This window comes from Salarias fasciatus, chromosome 15 (genome assembly GCF_902148845.1).
Source record: "Salarias fasciatus chromosome 15, fSalaFa1.1, whole genome shotgun sequence".
NCBI lineage: Eukaryota > Metazoa > Chordata > Actinopteri > Blenniiformes > Blenniidae > Salarias > Salarias fasciatus.
This window is the reverse complement of record NC_043759.1, coordinates 15,488,703-15,509,418: the sequence shown is the minus strand read 5'-3', so window position 1 is coordinate 15,509,418 and position 20,716 is coordinate 15,488,703. Positions and strand designations below refer to the sequence as shown.

Sequence of the window (20,716 nt, the reverse complement as noted above, 5' to 3'; positions counted from 1 at the left end):
AGCCACCCGACCCAGAACCCGGCCGAAATCAGCCAAATCTCATGATGCATTATTCCCAGAGGCAGGGCTGCGCTTTTTGTTCTGCGCTTCTGACTGACGGGGTAATAACAATTAAACAGGGGACGGAAGAATTACACAGCAGATCACAGCAAAGTATATTCACTTCATATTTTAACATGATGATGGTGTTTTGTCAATTTAGATCGTTTAATATAGTCACACTCAAATATATTAAAAACTCCAATACTTTTTATTGTGATTATAGACCACATAGCTGTATTTTACAGATGTGTGAGAGATGTTTACCACAGCATATTATGGGTCATTTCACATATCATCACAGTATAATTTCACCCTAAGTTAAAATTTCACATAGAAATAAAATTTTCACATAGAATTCAAATAAATTGCTAATTAAAAAAAGGTGTGCCCTGAAATTTACTAAACGTTAAATTTCAACAAAGATCACAATTTAACTGTGGACATGTGCAGCTGACTTTCTTAAAGTTTTGTCCTTAGCTATTCTAATAATTCAAAGTTGAAATGACTGAAAAAGATGAAAGATGGTGAAAAAGATTAGATTTCAAATTGTAGACGTTACCAGTAGTACGGAATTTCAGAATAAACAAGAAGAAATAATAACAACTGTGTTGGATATTGTACATAATAATATAACATAATCCAATAATAGCAATAACAATATCAACAATAATGATAATGAATATAATAGGCTGTGTGTGCGTGCGTGCGTGCGTGCGTGCGTGCGTGTGTGTGTGTGTGTGTGTACTGTTGTTGTACGCATGTCTGTGCAGTTACCGCTGTCCACCGGCAGGGGGCGGCAGTGCAGACAGCCTCTTAGCCTGGAGTACCCAGCCTTGCTAAATCACCGCTCTCTCTCCAAGGAAACAAAACAATATCGAATTGGCTTGACGGCGTGCAACAAGCATAGACCCTCTCTCGATACGACAACGCGTGAGTATTTCCTCTCATTTCCTGCAAAAGCCCAGTTAAAGCGGCGGCTGTGGAGGCGGCTGCCGCGCTGTGAGTGTTTCCCCTTTTGTTTAGCGGTTAAGGCCCCTCTGTTTGGAACTTAAAGGGGGGCCATGTTGTTTAGCCGCTGACTGTTTGGCTGATGTTTTAGCTCACACAACAGCAACCTGGCAATTAGCGTCTGCTAGCTCTCACGCTACCTGAAGGGGCTTATTATAGAATACGCTGTGTGCTGCGGAAGGGAAATAGCACGTTCTGGTAATACATTATTGCACACTACGTTGTAGTAAAGCGTGAATTCATGAAATCAAGTGTGATGTTCCGCGTAGCCAGCCAATAATAAACAGGCTAGGCCCGCAGCTATTAGCATTAGCCGGTTAGGTCTTGTAAAGTTACGTTTGCTAGTGCAACCATGTTCGGCTAGTGCAAACGCACGAATTGATGTTTGAGAGATGCCGTGACATGGAACAAATGCACTGTTGACGATTCATGAATCAAATTTAAAATTAATGCCACATCAAAGCCATTATGTTAGCTTGCTAATTAGCAGCGGACCTGCTCGCCTGGCGCTGAAGTTTGCCTCTGATTCGACTGTTCACGGCGAAGGCAGTAGAAAGGATGTATTCAGCTGTTTAAAAATCGTGAAGATTGAATTGTGTGTCTGAGACTGAAACACACAATGTAGTCTGTAAAAATAAAATTCTGCATTGCCTAAAGTGCGCCTCTTTACATGCTGAATTTGACTAAAGCCACCATCCCGATGCCTTTGCTACATGCAAGTTGAATCATAATAATATAAACCAAACCTTGTATGTGAAATTTTTTTTTGCTGTATTAGTGTGACACATTATCCTTCATAAAACAGTTATAAACATTAAATAAGACTCATCTATGACTGGGAAGCTGGAAGCCATGAAGTCATTCAAACTGTAACAATTCCCAAACTAACATTTCATATTCTTCCACCGTGTATGCAATACATATTTCGAGAGCAAAGTCAGTTGTGATAAACTTTAAAGCCTTTTAAAAAATAAAAATATTTCTATATAATTACTGTAAGGGTGTTTTATCGATTCTGATCTGGACAATTTTTCGTGTGGTCTACATAAGAAGATGCCTTTTTAACAGATATATATTTGTTGTTGTTCTGCTTTGTGGCTTTTATATGTTTTTTATATTATATGTATTTATATATATATTTTAATGTTGCAGTGTTTACGAGTGCTAAGATAGTCCCCACCTTCACGAATAATCGGAAGCCTCCTGATTCGGGCGGCACCAGTCAAAGGCTAACTTCAGAGTCGTCTGGTCGGCTAGTTAGCCTGGTTGCTCAAGGCTTGCATGTCGATTTTTCCACAGCGACTAGCAGTAAATATTGACTGTTATGTCGTTGTTAAGCTAAACCACAGAGATCGTGATAACTGTAAGTCTTACATTTTATAGTAATTTGTTTATTTTTGGCCTCGAGAGTCCAAGTATTATCAGTAAAGATACGTTAGCTTTGTGATCGCCACTTAGCACCATGCTAACCGCAGCGTTACCTAGCCGTGTCGGTTTTGCAAAATATCGACATCCTTATCTCTGTATCTGTTATCTTCATAGATCAACACACCAGCAAAATACACATTTAACTGAGTGTCAGTGTAAACTTGTAAGAAAGCAGTTTGACTTGAGGTTAAATGTTTGAAGAGGCCATGACATGGAGTTAGCATGTTCGGAATTAGCCATGTCCCGGCGAAGAAAACAAATAGTAATTTAGGGGTTTCATCTTTAAAATACTGTAAGGTTTTTGATTCACGCACAAGTAATTTAATTCACAAACCAGTCATTCATGCACTCTTAGATGGAAACATTAAGTATATCTTTTCTGTTTTCAAATCCACACAAAGCGCCTGTAGTAATTGCATAATAATATCAACATTGGTTCATGGGACACTTCTGTAGCTGCACCTGAACAACAACTACATTATAAGTCCGTTATTTACCAATAATCCGTTATTTGTTGTATCTTTAAGTTCATTTTCAGGTGTTAAGCTGGGTTTACATTGTAGAGGAGATTCTATTTTGCCTTCCATGCACATGTATGTCTGATATTAATTCAAGTTGTTACATTTAGCTGCTTGTTATCGTCAATGGTATGTACTGTAAAATCAAAAACGCTGTAACTGAATACAGCATTTGTATTTCAGATAGTCTTGTTGTTAAAAGTTCAAATTTTAAAGCAGTTAATTGAACCAATTCTTGGTGCCTTGGCTCCTTAAGCGAATGCAGTGCCACAGCTTGGCAGTTTGCACTGTAAATCCCAGCTTTACCTCAAGTACTTTGGCCGGACGGCGCAGCTGCTTTCCAGGAATGCCTCCTATGTGGGCACACAGTCACAGTTGCTGCTACGTTTCTAAAATAAGGCCTTTTAAAACAATGGGAACTTTTCCTTAGCCCTGTTCACCTTGGACACTATGGCGAGTTCATTTGGTACACCTTTACATCAGTGTTGTTTTTACTCTGTATTACAGTCAATGTGTGTGTTTTGATAACATACTGGGACCTTATGTGATGAAAGCATGTGGAGTATTACAGCAACATGCACCCGTGCTCAGTTTTTGCTGAGCCTTGAAAGTAAGCTGTAGTTGCATCACGTTTGAGTCGATAATTAGACAGAAAAGGTCTGAGATTTATTTATTTTTGTGAGAACACCCAAAATACACCCTGCTTTTGCAGCTAACTCGCCTACTTCCTGCTTGTTGTTTTATTGCTCTTCAGATAGACTGATCATGGGAAAGTAATAACCCTGAGGACTTGAGGGAATGTTCCACATTACATGTTATTCATTCTTTTGTCTGCACTATTAGATTTTAATTTGATGTAGCTCATGGTATTGAAATTTTTTTTTCTAACCCTGAACAACATTTCTGTGGGATCATTGCTTTTGGCTTTCTAGGACTAAAACGGTTCACTTTATAAAATTGTTTTTGATGCTCCGCTTCCATCTTAAAAAGTATATTTTAATGACTGTGCCCATATTGTGCTGTCTCCAGGCTTTCCCGTGGAATGAGCGTTCCATGCAGCATCCTAGGTATGAATGACGTGGCCTGGCAGGAGACAAGAGGTGGGATGCTGCATGCAAATGGTGCTCCTGAGTCCGGGGGCGTCAGAGTACATGGTGGGGGGCCCCTAGCGTCAGTGGGTGGAGCAGTGCAGGCTCCTGGGGGGCCACACTTGCCAGGCATGGACCGAGGCGCCAATCCAACCCCGGGTACCCCACAGCCCCCGCTGAGCGGGAGATCTCAGGATGACGCCACGGTGGGATACTTCTTTCAGAGGCAGCCCGGAGAGCAGCTTGTCGGTTGCACGCCCGCAAAGCATCGCTGGCCAACTGGAGACGCCAATCATGTGGATCAGGTAAGAAGCTTTTGTTAAAGCAGCCATTGCACTAATAGTCCGTTCAGTAAAGGCTGAATGATTAAAACTTAATTTAACAAAGACTTTATGTTTACAGATCATACTTTCTTAAAGCAGGTGTAATACTGGGAGCTGGTTCTTTTTTTTTTTTTTTTAGCTCGGTGTGGCATAAGAAAATGTGATCATCTGTTTTTTTTTGTGACATTGCACGTTTAAGAAAACAAATAGGAAGTTTTCCAGAACACTATTGAGTCAGCATTTCCTCACCCTGGACCTGGTACTGTCATGATTTGCATGACAAAATGCAGAATTTCAACACAAGGCACAACTGAGTCTATTTTTGCTATGAAATGTTCCTGTTTGTTTATATATGCCTCATTTCTTCTGAGAGCTGGAAAGAAATTCATGCAAAGTCCTGGGTTTGTCCATATTCATTGTCTCAGCACATGCAAGTAAGAAGTGCTGGGGCGGTGGCCTCAGTTGCATGGTGTGTTTTAGTTTGGGATTAATTATTCCTTTGTGTTTATGGGAACAGTAATTCCAAATTAAGGTTTACATGGAAAACACATTTATTCACCTTTGTTTAATTCGGCTTTAACTCTGGGGGTTGGGAAGAGTTCTGATTGGTCAGGGGCGGAATTGACTTATTTACGCTTACCAGAAGTAAACGACTCCAGTGAATGCATCTTTATTTCTTTCTCGATTAACTTTGATGCTACGGCTTTAAAAAGAAGTTTGCATTTTTATGCCTCCATCCATTCTCACCTTCCATTATATCCATTCCTCTGAAGCCGTTAGATAAATCATCTTTGTTCAATTCAAACGCTTGTTCTGGGCTCCCATCTTGAAATGTATTCGTCTTAGCAACAGGACATGGGAGTGAACATGCACAGAAGGACCAGAATAAACTTAAAGCGACATAGAAGTAAACATGATGAAGGAAGTATTTAATTCTGCTTTAAAATCAGGATTAACCAGCCACTATATTCGGAATTAAGTTTTATCTGAATTTGGAATTCTGTTTTTACATGGTCATTTTAGAATTAAAGGGGAATTAAATCTCTCATGTAAACATGGCCAGTGATGGCACCAAGCGAAAATACCACAGCCAGCTCCTCCGCTGCAGGCAGATCAGTCAGATGGGGGCTTGGGCCATTGTGTTGACACAGCAGGGGTGCCAATCTCACCATGATCACCGAGCAACAGTTGTAATATCCTGTCTGATGGTGTTCAAAGCTGCCGGGCTGCCTTTCGCCATCTGATAACCCTCCCCCCCAAACACAAAGATTTGTTGCTTGAGCTGGACTTCCTGGACGAGATGAGATCGTCTTACCTGCAGCAGTGAACCCGCTCTGCTTAATGTCTAAAGGTGACATATATGTCTTAAAATGGCTTCAAACACATGCTCATGCATGGAGCTTTGACCTTTGGTGTATGGAGCATCAGTGTTGAATGACTCCAGGCATGGTAGGATTTGATTTTTATCTTCCTCACTGCTTTGCTTTCTTCAGGTTTTTAAAAATACTCTTTCCGGAGACAAAGTGTAATCTGTCCTCCATTAGAGTTGTTAATGGTTGACACACACAGTTTTTGTTTGTTGCAGTTCATTTATGGCCCTTTTACACAATTTTTTAAACAAGAATGCATTGTTTTTACACTTTTGTTCGAGAAAAGTTTCGTGTTTACCTGGCAACATCAGGAAATGTAGTTAGCATGCCAGACCATGAGAAGGCGATGTTGGTTGTTTTTATAATGAAATAATGGTTTATAATGGTTGTTTTTATACTGTGAAGGGAACAGCACAGTATAAACATTAACAATCGAAAGTGCCCCGACGATATAGATCGAAAACTCTATTGTTATTAGCATTGCTACCCTGGAAGCTGCCATGTTTGTCACTCTCACATCAGCAGAAGAGTTATTTTTCCATGGTGGTGGTGCGCATGCATGGTTTATTGGCCTTATACCCTCATTCATGTCGGAGACCTTTGTTCATATTTTTCATCACACAAATGCTGTTGTTTGGATGCTGTCCCCCTCAATATCTGGTGTAAGAAAAGCCTCTCTGCTGATCCAGGTGACGGTGTAGTAAATGAACAATTTGTTGGAAAAGCGCTGTTGAAATAAAGACAGGGATTCATGATCAATGTTTTTACATGCATAATGCAACAAGCCATGCTGTCATTTATCCTGACAGCTTGGCTTTATGGCTAATATTCTTTGAAATTCTTACAATTTCCTCGGTGGTTTGGCAGGCCGGATTGGAGTGTCTTCCAGGCCGGTTTTGGCCCACGCACCTTATGTTTGACATCCATGCTCCATGAGATTTCTCCTCTCGCCTTTTGACGTGGGACACAGTGCTGAACAGCTGCTATCTGTCAACACTTGTCCAGGACGCACTGAGGTACCTGCTGCTATGTGGTCCCGAACCGGGAAGCGAGCCTGGTTGGATTTCCATCTGGGCAGCGGGTTTTAACGCCTCCTCACGTGGTCTGCGTTGAGCATTCATTTGCAAACGGCGACTCTGTTATCACTTCCTGAAACGTTAAAAAAAAATAAATAAATAAAAAATCTCTGAACAGCAGAAATGTTTTATTTTGATCTCTTTTGCACTCATCAATGCCATAAATTCTGCCTTGTTTGGGGCGACTGCTCGATGTTCCAACACCCCGGCAGTGAGCGGCTCGGCGCCGGAGCATAGAGGCCGTAACACTTTCTAACCTGGACAGCCAAGCGTACTAATAACGTGCTCACTCTGGTTCCACACTTTGTTTTTTTAACTTCAATGCTGATTTGACCTGGTGATTTATACATTTTAACATTTGTTTTCAGGAATGTTCCGTTTAACATTTCAACACTTTTCCTGTTCTAACAGCGCGAGTCAGTTTTTGACCAGCAGGTTTTTGGCGGTGCGTCCGCCTCTCTTTTGGGGAAAAAAAAAAAGACAAATAAGAGGATGGCTTTACAAGCTTTTGTTCATCATCATCATCATCAATCATTGGACATTCATTGTGAATTGAGTAATGACGTAAGGACCAGTGTAGTGAGGTTTCAGGGTGGGACAGCTTATATTTTAAATACACACAATTGGGATTGTTTCGAGCATTCAGCAAGAAACTAATAGGTTTCCTTTTTTGTTCTTTTTTTTTTTTAAATAGTTTTTTTGATTATCAAGAAACTAAATATTTTAAAAATGGTAAAATCAAAGTAAAAGTGTTCTGATTAGGACTGGGTGCTAGGGCCTTTTATTAATCTCTCTGTTTTTAGGCCATATCACTAGGGATGGGTTGTTGAATTGATTTTCCATTGAATAGCCTGATTCAGCGTTCCAGACAGAGAAATCACTCTTTTAGTTGTTTCTGTTCAGATACAGTTAAGTTTGTTTTGCAAACACTGCATGGTATTGCATAAAAGCTTTGTAAACTAAGGACATTGACTTTGCTCCCTGTGACTGTCTCACAGTGTTAGTTGTTACCTTGTTATCAAATCAATTTGGGGAATTTCAATCGATACCTAGCTCCAATGTATCTCTATAACTTGCCTTGCCTGTGGTTTAATTCCAGTGGCTAAACTCGACAGTGTATACTCGAACATTCACGGTAGTCATTCTGGTCAGAGAACCAGGATGCATCAAGCATTTCCAATATCACCCGGCTCAACTTCTGATTTGCGAAAAGTTACAGTAATAAATGCTACAGGTGAATCAAAACAGCTTAATAAGATTGTTTCCTTCCTCTTTCCTTCTCTTTGTCTCAGGTCCGGGCTGTCGATGAAATGAACTATGACTTTCAAGCTCTTGCACTGGAATCGAGGGGGATGGGAGAGGTAAGACTGGTCAATTCAGAGGTCATCACCATTCTCTGAGTGCTGGCATCAATTTAATCAATGGATTAGTCAATCAGTTGAACTAAACAGGAGCATAAATATTAGATCTGTGTTATGGAAATAAGGAAATCCTATTAACAAACACTTGGTGAATCATATGGGCAGTGGCAACAATACAGGGAGTACTGAGTGCACAGGGAGTGGTGGAAGACTGTTTTTTTGTGTCAAGTTATGTTCAGATCAACATGTTTTTAGTAAGTAGCACTTGTATTCTTTAGTGGAGGATTATATCGCGCATAAACGTCTGCAGTGTTGTGATCTAAATCACGCCGTTGTCCACTTAGTAGTGACAAAATGTTGAGTGTGTTTTGGGATATAACAGATAAAGCTGGATTCACAGATTTTTCCTGCTCCCTCCTTTATTTGTGTCAGAAACATGACTCATAATTTAACAGATGGAGAGATTCTGATAAGCATGTCAGTGACCGTAGTGAGACTGTCTTACACCTCTCTCAATCGTAGTATCTCTTTCTGTGTCATATTATCACATTCTGGCTCTTTTTTCTTTGCTGTTGAGAGAAAACAGTTTCATAATACATTGATAAATTTGTTGGAAATGTTATTAAGCCAAGCTGGACAGTTTCATCAAGTTGCATCTTTCTAAAATGAAGCAAATCATTGCTGCTCTTGAATTTCCACTTCAGTTGTTTCAGTACAATAATTTAAATCCTTTTTTCTGAAGCTATGACATAAACTACTAAAGTGATATTGTCCCACACTCAACAATTTTGGAGAGATTTGTACGGTACTATATACATCTTCTGGTGTAACTAATGTTCAAAACTGGAGTTTACGATGCAGTGATGACAGAAATTCTGACTATAAATGTGTTTGTTTTGTAGCTTCTGCCAGCGAAAAAGCTCTGGGACTCTGATGAATTGGCTAAGGACGGCAGGAAAGGGATGCTTCTTGGAGAGGAGTGGCGGGACAACGCGTGGGGATCATCACGTGAGTGCCTTCGCTGTTCTGCTCCGTTACTTTCATGTCGATGCTTTTTTTTTCTTTTTAACCCACGTTTCATTTCCAGATTATTGGATTCAGAACTAGTCGTAATATGTGTGTGCAGTCAGTGAAATTTATTCAAAACAAGAGAGTTAATGCTGCTTTTCAGCTCTCTCTGATGTTTGGAAATCCTACTTCAGACTAGAAAGTCACTTCTTGGAAAATCTAGATTGTAGCTTGAATCACAAGATCCCAAGTCAGACAAGAGCAGGGACACAACAAGTTACAGAGCTTTTTATTCACAAGAACAGACTGGATTTGTCCGTGAGGTAACACTGTAGCAGATTTAAATGGACAAGTCCTTTAAACTGTAGAAGAACATATTAGTGCATTAGATAGGCCATCTTGAAAGTGAATTGCAGGAGTCCTTGAAGCCAAACCTTGTTCACCCTCTGGATGTAGAAGTGGAGGATCTTTATTAACGTTGACACTGTGAATGCAGCTCGTTTAAAAAGACATGAGGCAACTGGAACACAGCATATTGGAAAATGAATAAAACAGAGACTTTTGGATGTTTTGTTTTTTTTTTATCTCAGATCATTCAGTGTCTCAGCCCATCATGGTACAGCGGCGGCCAGGCCAGGGTTTCCATGGTAACGGCGACGCCAACTCCGTGCTCTCGCCCCGCTCAGAAGGCGGAGGCCTGGGAGTGAGCATGGTGGAGTACGTGCTGAGCTCCTCACCTGGCGACAAGATGGACGGCCGCTACAGGAACGGTGGCTATGTAAGACAAGTCCTCCAAGCACAAGTTGATCTGAACGGAAACGTTCGGCAGTCTTATCTGACCGGATCGGATTACAGGGCGGAGGAGATGCCGACCAAGATGGGAGAGAGAAAAGCGATGTGCAAGAGAAGGTGTCGCCCTTCGAAGAAGACAAGAGTCCAGAGATGAAGGTGGGAGAAGAGAGTGATCCTGCTAAAGCGAATGGAAGAGGCCTGCTCAACGGCATGGACAGAGACTGCAAGGACTTCAAGTAGGTCTTCTTTTACAATGAGTGGATTTAGACTGTTGATGAATGCTCTTTGTGTCAGGCCATGTGATGAGACTTTGATTTTTTTTTTTTTTTTACTTTATTCTCTGAATAACTGTAGCTTACACATAAACATGCCGTCAGCTATGTATACTGTTACGCGAAAGTAGTTTTGTGAGGAACTAAACACTGACGCTATCGTTCCTTTCCCAGTCCAACCCCTGGTAGCCGTCAAGCCTCCCCCACCGAGGCGGTGGAGAGGATCGGTCCCGGTCAGACAGGTCTGGAGATGATGGGTCAGCACCACCCCCACCCCCACGTCCTCCAGCAGCAGAACCCTGCGCAGAACAAGGTTCCCACTGAGGACTTCCAGAACCCAGAGGCTCAGAACATGGGGGGCATGGAGCAGCAGGCCGGTGTGGAGTCCTTGCAGTTCGACTACGCTGGAAACCAGATTCAGGTGGACTCCTCAGGGGCGCCAGTGGGATTGTTTGACTACAACTCTCAGCAGCAGGTCAGTTTAAACACACATTATTTATTAACGGATCAAACTACCGCATTTGCTCTACAAATAGTAACTTCTGATTTTGCTCGCTTCTTTTTTTTCCCCAGTTGTTCCAGAGGTCTAATCCCCTCACTGTACAGCAGCTCACTGCGGCTCAGCAGCAACAGTATGCCTTGGCTGCAGCGCAACAGCAGCATCTCGGTACGACTGTTTGTTTTTATGTTGCCTCTGTTGCAGTCGCTTAGATTTGTTAACGAGATTTGCTGTGGGTGTATAAATGGCATTATTTTCCCTCATTGCCCAGCTGGTCTCGCTCCTGCATTTGTGCCAAACCCTTACATCATCAATGCTGCCCCCCCTGGCGCTGATCCCTACACTGCCGCTGGGCTCGCAGCAGCAGCAACTCTTGCAGGTGATTAAACCACATAGCGATGTAATCTGTTAATTCACTTTTACGAAAGCTGTCATGTGTGATCTGCCTGTGCTAGTTCCCCAGATGATCATGTGATGTGATCGTAACAAAGCAATATCTTCTGCAGGCCCCGCAGTTGTTCCACCTCAGTACTACGGCGTTCCATGGGGCGTTTACCCAGCCAACCTCTTTCAGCAACAGGCTGCATCTACTGCCAATCACTCAGCTAATCAGCAACCATCCAATCAGGGACCAGGACCAGGCCAGCCACAGGTAAGGAATCCCCATAAGCTCTATGAAATTACACATTTATATTTCCTGACTGTTTCGCCATTCAACATGTTGAAGTTTAATGGAAGCACTTCAAGACAAGTCTTTTAGAAATTCACCAAAGATTTCAGTTATTAGATTGTCACTTGAAACTAAGAACCTATATGTCTGTGCACCCACTGAGCATTGAAATGTAAAAAAAACTATAAATATTTCACTTTCTTTAAACAAAATCAACCTTTTACTTCATCGAGTTGTGGCCAGAAATGTTTTTATCTACTTTTGAGAACTCCGTCTGGGTACTGTCCGGTAATTGTATTTTCGAATTCCTGGTTGTAGATGGTGACTCCACACTGTGGAGGCCAAGTTATTCTTTATCCTGAAGACACAGACTAGAACAGGCAGAACCTTCTATCCAGCTTCTGCGTTCATTTCATGTGTAATTTAGTTGAATGAAATGAAATAATACTGCTGATGATTGTGGAGCAGTGCTGTGCAGTATAGCTCATGTGTGACCAGTGAAAGGAGCAAAAACAGGCAGCAGATGTAACGATCTCTTCCAGGAAAGACTGAATATATATTTAGATACACGCACATCTACATTACCTTGCCTGTCCTTCAGAACAAAGAAGCCTCAAATGAATTGTGTCACAGTTTATTATTGTCTTCAGGAGCAAATTTTAAAAGAAGAGGTAACCAATTTTGCTTCCACATCTAATTTTAAATATCTGTTAAACACATGAATACTTGTTTAGGGATTTCAGGCCTGTCTAATCAATGTTTGGAGTTAGAAACTGTCCCAAATGAAAACAATGTGCACTGCCCTCTGCTGGGTAGATTGCTACACAGCCACCCTGACATAAAGGACACATATTGATACATGGTCGTGTTTGAAATTTGCATATATACAGAAGCATATGTATTGCTCTGTAGCTAGTTTCTGAGCTTTTCTTGTGTAAAACACACTCGATGTCTTGCATCGGTGCACATTACGCTGTTTGTGTGACTCTATCCCTCCTTTTTTCCTCCAGGTCATGCGTACAGGAACTAACCAGCGACCGCTCACACCTGGTCAGGGCCAGCAGAGTCAGCAGGAGTCTTTAGCTGCAGCTGCGGCAGCAAACCCTGCCTTAGCATACACAGGAATGCCTGGTGGGTGAACAGCTGATACACTGACTTTCACAAAGCTTAGGCAACAAGGAAAACCATTTTGATGTAGCTTATCAGTGACGCTTAGCTGCGTAAGTGTTGTCGTGAATATTGATTTGTTTTTGTGTTGATCTTCTCAGGTTATCAGGTTTTGGCCCCTGCAGCTTACTACGACCAGACTGGAGCTCTGGTGATGGGCCCTGGTGCTCGGACTGGTTTAGGCGGCCCTGTCCGTCTGGTCCAGACGCCTCTCCTCATCAATCCTGCTGCAGCTCAGGCTGGTGAGAACAAAGCCATTCACACCCTGAGCATTTTAGTACCGCATTACATTTGTAATCAGTGCTATTCTAATTTCATCCATAGACTGAAATGTTCTGAGAGTGAATACGAAGAATAAGAACAAGTCTAATCGTTCTTTGAAGTGTTTCATCTGTTACTAATGAAAAGTTGAACCCTGCTCAATCTTTTTAGCTATGTTTTGAATAAACATGACATACCGTTATCTCAATCTAATGAATTTCCAGCCGGAGTGTTCTTCTCTTTCTTCACCTTTTAACTCCCACTCCCACTCTCCGGCGTCTCCCTCAGCAGCAGCCGTCTCGGCGTCTGGTTCCGGTAACAACATGTCCGGTCCTCCGGCCAACGGCCTGTACCGCTCCATGCCCCAGCCGCAGCCGCAGCCGCAGCAGCAGCAGGCCCCCCCGCCCAGCAGCGGTCTGCCCTCCAGCTCCTTCTACGGCTCTGGATCAGTCCCCAACACCTCTCAGAGCAGTTCCCTGTTCTCACACACCTCAGCCGCCCCCCCGCCTCCGAGCTCGTCCCTCGGCTTCAGCAGCACCGGCGGCTCTCTGGGCGTGGGCCTCGGCTCTGCTCTTGGGGGCTTTGGTTCCTCCGGTCAGTGGCAGGAGTTACTAAAAGTCGCACCATCGTCATCATTTTGTAAACAACATTTTCAAAAAATACTAAATTCCATTGACCGCATGTTTTGTTTTTTCTTGCAGTGTCCAGCTCTACCAGTAGCAGCGTATCTCGCAGGGACTCCCTGCTGGCAAGTTCTGACCTGTACAAACGAGGCGGCAGCAGTTTAACTCCCATCGGCCAGCCGTTCTACAACAGCCTGGGCTACTCCTCCTCTCCCAGCCCCATCGGCCTGACGCCGGGTCACTCGCCGCTCACTCCTCCACCTTCTCTGCCCTCCTCTCACGGATCCTCCTCCAGCCTTCATCTAGGTGAGCTTTAACATCATCATCATCATTAGTGCTTCATGACTGACTGTGGGTTGTATGTGTTAAATGCCAAAAATGGACTCTTGGGTGTGAAACGTTCAACAGAGTTTAGAAGTCCAGCTCATTCCCGTTATAATTTCTGTTGTTTTAATCGCAGGCGGGCTGACAAACGGCAGCGGGCGTTACATTTCCGCCGCTCCCGGCGCCGAGGCCAAATACCGGAGCACCGGCGGCACATCCAGTCTGTTCAACTCCAGCAGCCAGCTGTTCCCTCCCTCCCGGCCCCGCTACAGCCGCTCCGACGTCATGCCGTCCGGACGCAGCCGCCTGCTGGAAGACTTCAGGAACAACCGCTTCCCCAACCTCCAGCTGCGCGACCTGCCGGGACACATGGTGGAGTTCTCCCAAGACCAGCACGGATCCAGGTACTGAGATCTGTGTCCGTCCTAAAGCTGTGGCACAGATCTGGAGGATATCAAGATTTAAATGACATTAAGTACTAAAAAACAATCTGCTTTCTTGTTTTCTTGTCGCTGTAGATTTATCCAGCAGAAGCTGGAGAGAGCCACTCCGGCTGAACGGCAGATGGTGTTTGGAGAGATCCTGCAAGCAGCGTACCAACTGATGACTGATGTCTTTGGGAACTATGTTATCCAGAAGTTCTTTGAGGTTCGGCCTGTTAAGTTTATCTTAATTTCTTGTCTAGAACACTACCTCCTATATCACCACTTCTACATACTGTGTGTGTTTTGTCCCGCAGTTTGGAAGTGCGGACCAGAAGCTGGCTCTGGCCACACGGATCCGCGGCCACGTCCTTCCCCTGGCTTTGCAGATGTACGGCTGCAGAGTCATTCAAAAAGCCTTGGAGTCCATCTCCTCAGACCAGCAGGTAATTGTAAGTGAGATTTCACTTTTTTTTTTTAACAAGCGCTGCTTTTATTTTTAAGGAGTCATCTAACATTTGGCTGCACAGTTATATTATTTACCGCTTCTCTGTTTCTAGAGCGACATAGTTCGTGAGCTGGACGGCCACGTGCTGAAGTGTGTGAAGGACCAGAATGGAAACCATGTGGTGCAAAAGTGCATTGAATGTGTCCAACCTCAGGCCCTGCAGTTCATCATCGATGCCTTTCAGGGACAGGTGGGTTATTTATTATCACAACGGGCTTGGTTATCCTCCAAACCTACACTTAACAGGCTGGGAATTCCACATCAGCAGGATTATTTGCTTATGTTTTGAAGCAAATAATCTTACTCTCCCAGACAGGTGGTATTTCAAAGACCTGATGGTGCCGCTAAAAGAATTCACGAGCTGCATAAAATTCCTGAGATGTGTATTAAGTTCTTTACACGCAAACTGCATTGCTCTGATAAGAGCGATGTCTTCAGGGTGGCTGCAGCTCAGCTGATAAAGCTTTCAGTGGAAATTAAGTATCTTTCATGGAAAACATTGAGGGTAAAAGGTGGAGACTATAAACGGTATGAAGTAATGTGAGACTGCTCTGTAAACTCGATTCAGTTAGAGCAGAGCTGCAGCAGTCCCAAAACACCCCGGTGTTAATCTCACAAAGGCCGATCTGTTGTGATGGCATGAAATGTGTGAAACGGCACGTGTCTTCATCTGATGTTGTTCTGCAGGTGTTTGTGCTTTCCACACACCCGTATGGCTGCAGAGTCATCCAAAGGATTCTGGAGCACTGCACCCAGGAGCAGACTCTGCCCATCCTGGAGGAGCTGCATCAGCACTCTGAACAGCTGGGCCAGGTGAGCACATCTGGCTCCAGTTTGCACTACCCTGTTGTTGTTTTTTTCTCCTTTAGTATTTTGTCCACACTGATTGGAGATGTCATTGTTTAGCCGTGACGGATCACTGTTGAGTTGTGTGTTGTGTATTTGCATGTCTCCTCCATGTTTGAGCATTTCATATTTTTTTAGCCTGTCATTGCTGCTATGTCGTTTGTGGTCTGCTAAAGTGTAAAATGTCAGGATGAATGCATTTGTGCTGTTAGCTCTCATTACATCTATGTGATTATTTAAACATCCACCCTGCCCCCCCTCACTTATTCCATCTAGAAATATCAAGGCGTATCATTGGAGATGACACCCAAAACATATTATACAGTGTCCCGTGATGCACTGTTCAAGGTCAGAGCAATTTGCCTCTCTCTCGCGGATGTCCCCGTGCTCCCTTCCTCTCTCCTACTTTTTAATATTTAATCTTTTCTTTCTGAAAGAATCTACTTTTAACACTTAGATAGTTGTTAAACTCCCAACTGTTACAGGCCTTTCCTAACCCACCGAGCCGCTTTCTCTTGCTTCCCCCCCCTCTCTTGCTTTATGCCACCTACGATTCACAGGGCACACGTTTAGCTGACACTCATTTGCCCACAGCATTTTCTGTTCAATCTGTTTTTGTCATTCCACTGATATTTTTCCTTTAAAAAAAATTATCTTTTTTTTTCAACTCTTTGAACCGTAAAAGTGTCAATATTTACTCCGTTAATCATTTGTAATTGAAGCTTTTTGCCATGACGGTGTTAAAACAGGTTGACAGAAAATGGATTTGAAGGCAAATGCTTGAAAAACAAAGGTGGAGATTTTATCATCTGCCCACCAAATTGCTACTTTAACCAGATTGACAATAGCAAGTCATGTTGCTTGGCCAGGTGAGTTCCTATCACAACAACAAAAATAAATAAATAATGACATTAATTACACCCATACCTGTCTATCACCCATTTCTGAAGGGGCAAAGATGCTCTTGGTTGTGTTGTCTGGTCAGCAACCCTCCAAACCAGCAGCATCTGTCTTGTCTGACCTTCCGCAGTGATGACATATTCACACACACACAACGGGGGTGTCACTCATTCGCCAGCCCATCACCGTAGACATGCATGATTTATCTCATACCGGTTCAGAACCACTGAGGAACAGTAGTGCATGAGTATCCAATCACGTGAAAGGAGGCCTCTCGGCCATTCTCTGTTGATTCATGCTCTGAGTGTTGGACTGGCTTTTACCCCGGACTCACTCCTCCGCCGCCCCCTGCAGGATCAGTACGGTAACTACGTCATTCAGCACGTCCTGGAGCACGGCCGACCGGAGGACAAGAGCAAGATCGTGGCGGAGGTTCGCGGGAAAGTTCTGGTCCTCAGCCAGCATAAGTTTGCAAGGTAAAGAAGGGTTTATGGCGCAGATCTGGACATCACCAGGTCACTGTATGCTGTTGTGTATGTCAGAAAAACACAATTGAAGAGCAAAATATATAAAGAGCAGTGGGATGATACAGTGACTGGATGCACACTCGACTGTGATCAGTGTCTGCTTGTGGGTTTTTTCTTTTCTTAGTTTTGTTCAGATTTCTTAGTATATCTTAAAGGATTTTTAGTGGTTTTTGCGGTTGTATTAGGTTCTATAGTGCTTTTATTGGATCTTGCAGTGATTTTAATGTTGTCAGTGTAAATATGCGCAATCGCTGTTTCAAAAAAAGTAAATCAACAAGACTCAAAGTCTGCGTCCGAGGCGTGTTCCGTCTCTTAACGTCTTTAGAGCTGCTCTGAGTCGGTGAATAACTGCAACCTCCCCCCCCCCCCCCCCCCAGTAACGTTGTGGAGAAGTGTGTGATCAACTCGTCGCGTGCAGAAAGGGCCCTCCTGATCGATGAGGTTTGCTCTCAGAAGGACGGGCCCCACAGCGCCCTCTACACCATGATGAAGGACCAGTACGCCAACTACGTCGTCCAGAGAATGATCGACATGGCGGAGCCTGGTCAGCGTAAAATCATCATGCACAAGGTGAGTCGGTCAGCGCCAGCCGCTGGCATGTAGTAGTGTTCTTTGTGTGTGTTCATTTGAAGTGAACCAGACGTAATAAACCGCAGTAGCGATCAGTTCAAGCAGATCTCCTGACCCTGTCTGCTCCCTCCTCAGATCCGGCCTCACATTGCCACCCTGCGTAAGTACACCTACGGGAAGCACATCCTGGCCAAGCTAGAAAAGTACTACATGAAGAGCGGCTCCGAACTGGGTCCCATCGGCGGCCCCACAAATGGTCTCATGTAGGCTCTTTGACTTCCTGAGTCCCGCTGACGAAGAGGAGGAATAGGAGCCCCAAACCACCCCCCCACCACCACCACCACCGTACAGTGAGAGACGCTCCTTCAGCCGTAGAGGTTATAACCTTTGACACCCTCTGTCAAACCCGTGTTTCTGGGGTGGGGAATTACCAAAAAAAAAAAAAAAACGACAACAATACGCAGAATGAAAAGACAAGTCAACTTCACCTAAGAACGCTGTGACAACTGAGCCCTGCCACTCTGCCCCCCCCCGGTGCAGGGCCCCGCGTGGCCCCCGGGGGGCGCTCAGTCAGCAGGCCGTTTTCTTTTTCGTTTTCCTGGGTAAAGCACAAGCCCACTGTTAATGATGTAATTGATGTATTTGACTGGTTTTCATATGACCTTGTACATTTAGTTTTTTACCTTGTAAATTCTCTGTAGAAAAGCAAAACTTATTACACATTTGCTGAAATTTACAATTCTTACAATTAACACCAGCAAGTGACTTTCTAAGGCTAAACTGAGTGATCCTTTTAAAAAAAAAAAAAAAATGAAAAAAGACAATTCCACTTGTTTTTGTAACCGGACTCATGTCGGCTGCTCCAATTAGTTGAAGCAATTGCGGATTATATTTGTATGACGCCGGCCCAGTGGAGGCGTTGTCCCATGCCAAAGCAGCTGATGGAGTCGTTTTCAAACAGCACTTCGTAGTACGGATGGAAGCGAACGCCTCCGTCCACAGGCGACGACGTGTCAAGTGCCACAGTCACCCTGGGGGTTCAGGGACTGGCTTAGGTGGCTCTGTGTTTTAGGGGAGGTGGGGGTGGGGGGGTGCTTTAGTCTGCTTTCTTTCCTCTTTTCTTGCCTCCTGTTCCAGACTGGGGTGGGGGAGCACTCCTGCACCTCAGCAGCTCCTAGTTTTGCTTGACGTTTTGGTACTGACTTTCATACCGGCAAACCTGAGCTGCTGCATCCCCCCCCCCCCCTCCCTCCCTCAGCTGTCTCATTCCCCCCTCCCCCCGGGGGTTTATGCAAGGAGGGGGGGGTGAAGAGCTACTAGAGGCAGAACATGAGGTGTTTGGTTGTACAGCGGGAGCGTCAACCTGGTTTGATCTCAACGACGAGAAACGACCACAGCGGGTGGGACATGCGGGGGCGGAGGTTGCTTTTTGTGGGGGGGTATTGGGGTGGGGGTGGGGTATGCGTTGGCATGCTGTGACAGGTTTTAAATCTTTGGAATGAATTTTTTTTTTTTCCTTTATTATGTTTTGTGTAACATCTTATCTGTCTTGTAGTTTGAGATGAACACTGCCCTAGAAGACAGTATCTTTATGTACTGAATAATCATCTCTTGCGTAGAAGTAGTTTAGCAATGTTTAGCATCTTTATGTACGAGTAAATTGTTGCTTTTTTGGTAGGGGGCTTGCAGCGATGATGGACCCCCCCCCCCCCCCCCACCGCCTGACAGAGCAGTCCAAAAAAAAAAAAAAGAAAAACTGACAAAAAACGATGTTGTGAGGTGGCGTCTATTCCGGGTTTGTACATCCGAGGTGACATGAACTCGCACTGGAGGGATGTGTCAAAGAAAGGGATGCTGGAAGATGTTTTAGTAGTTTTGTTTTTCGTTCTTTTAAGTAAAACTTCTTGTGTTGGTTTTGTGTTGGGTATGCAAGTGCATTGGTGGAGGCCGGTGGGGTCATCAGAAGCTATACAATTCACCTGTACTGCTCGTATCGATGGCTTATTCGCTTCATTGGAAATTGTAGAATACATGTAGTATATGTGCAGTTAATAAGTGTAAGATTATTAGTTTATCTTGAAGAAAAAAAAAAAACATGTCTAGTTGTGGTGTTTGACAGGCCTTGCTCTAAATTTGTAGTGATGCTTTTATTTCGTTTGTACAGTTGTACATTTGTAAACGTTTATGCTGTAAATGGGATGTCTTTTACACTTTTTGGGGAGAAAAAACGCAAAAATGTGCATTTAGATGTGTGTATATTCATCACCCCTTTCCCCCTTGAATATAATGTATACAGTTTTATTTGATCAAGTGTTATTTTAAAGAAGAAGAGAAAAAAATCTTCATGGCTTCACAATCTGGCATGGTTTTTGTTTTTAATCTGTTATGAGAAAGGCCAGCCTCTATTTGTACTGAAGCTGTAACAGCCACTGTTGATAGTCTTTCTGATGTGTGACAGTTTAAAATGTTAAAAAAAAAAGAGAAACACTCTGTACTAAAACTGAGGCTGAATTTAGTCCTCTCTGCTACCATGGAAACTTCACAGGATATGACAAGAATTATTTTTGTACAGAAGAGTGCTGTATTTTGAAACAGCTACTACCTTGTAAGCAAAAGCAATGTAAAATATTGTCAATTATATAAATATGAACATATGAGTTTTGTCACACTGTCAAAATATGTACATTTTCAGGTGGCCTTATGTACATTTCCAGATGTTAGATGAAGAAATCAAACTCATTTTTGGAAGCAGAATTGTGACTATGTATGATTAAACTGTTCTAACATTTGACCTGCATTGTTGTGTTTTTTTCTGGGGAAACTGAGAATGCGTTTAATTATGGCTTCTTTTCTGGAAACGTATTGGATCAGAGGATTTGAGGTGACTTTGTATGAGGTGTTTACATGTTCTCCCTTAGCATCTGTGAGCTTTCACTAATGGTACTCAAATTTTCTTCTACAGTCTGGGATCGTCTCCGCTGTCCGTTGATTCATGTAATTCAAAATCTCCTTTCATGACATTCAAGGACACACACACACACACACACAGAAACATTCAGGTGTAACAGATTGACATTTTCAATCCTGGTCCTGGTGCACACAAGAACACAATG

At 43.4% G+C, this 20,716-nt stretch overlaps 1 protein-coding gene across 6 annotated transcripts; it reads left to right on the top strand.

The window, feature by feature from the left end:
• Positions 1 to 837: 837 nt before the first annotated feature.
• On the top strand, positions 838 to 19,941 carry pum2 (pumilio RNA-binding family member 2). 6 transcript variants are annotated; one of them, XM_030111061.1, is made up of 23 exons: positions 838 to 972; positions 4,026 to 4,389; positions 8,146 to 8,214; positions 9,117 to 9,222; positions 9,813 to 10,000; positions 10,078 to 10,250; positions 10,461 to 10,761; positions 10,860 to 10,953; positions 11,057 to 11,164; positions 11,292 to 11,437; positions 12,466 to 12,586; positions 12,724 to 12,864; positions 13,178 to 13,477; positions 13,585 to 13,812; positions 13,967 to 14,234; positions 14,349 to 14,478; positions 14,570 to 14,704; positions 14,813 to 14,950; positions 15,448 to 15,573; positions 15,883 to 15,954; positions 16,861 to 16,982; positions 17,411 to 17,603; positions 17,739 to 19,941. In XM_030111061.1, exons 2-23 carry the CDS (start codon positions 4,039 to 4,041, stop codon positions 17,868 to 17,870), a joined length of 3,642 nt encoding a protein of 1,213 aa, XP_029966921.1. In that variant the 5' UTR covers positions 838 to 972; positions 4,026 to 4,038; the 3' UTR covers positions 17,871 to 19,941. The 6 variants fall into 6 exon arrangements, with proteins under 6 accessions (XP_029966921.1, XP_029966920.1, XP_029966923.1 ...); XM_030111060.1 differs by having other exon boundaries at positions 13,175 to 13,477; XM_030111063.1 differs by having other exon boundaries at positions 13,172 to 13,477; positions 14,570 to 14,698.
• The last annotated feature ends 775 nt before the right edge of the window (positions 19,942 to 20,716 follow it).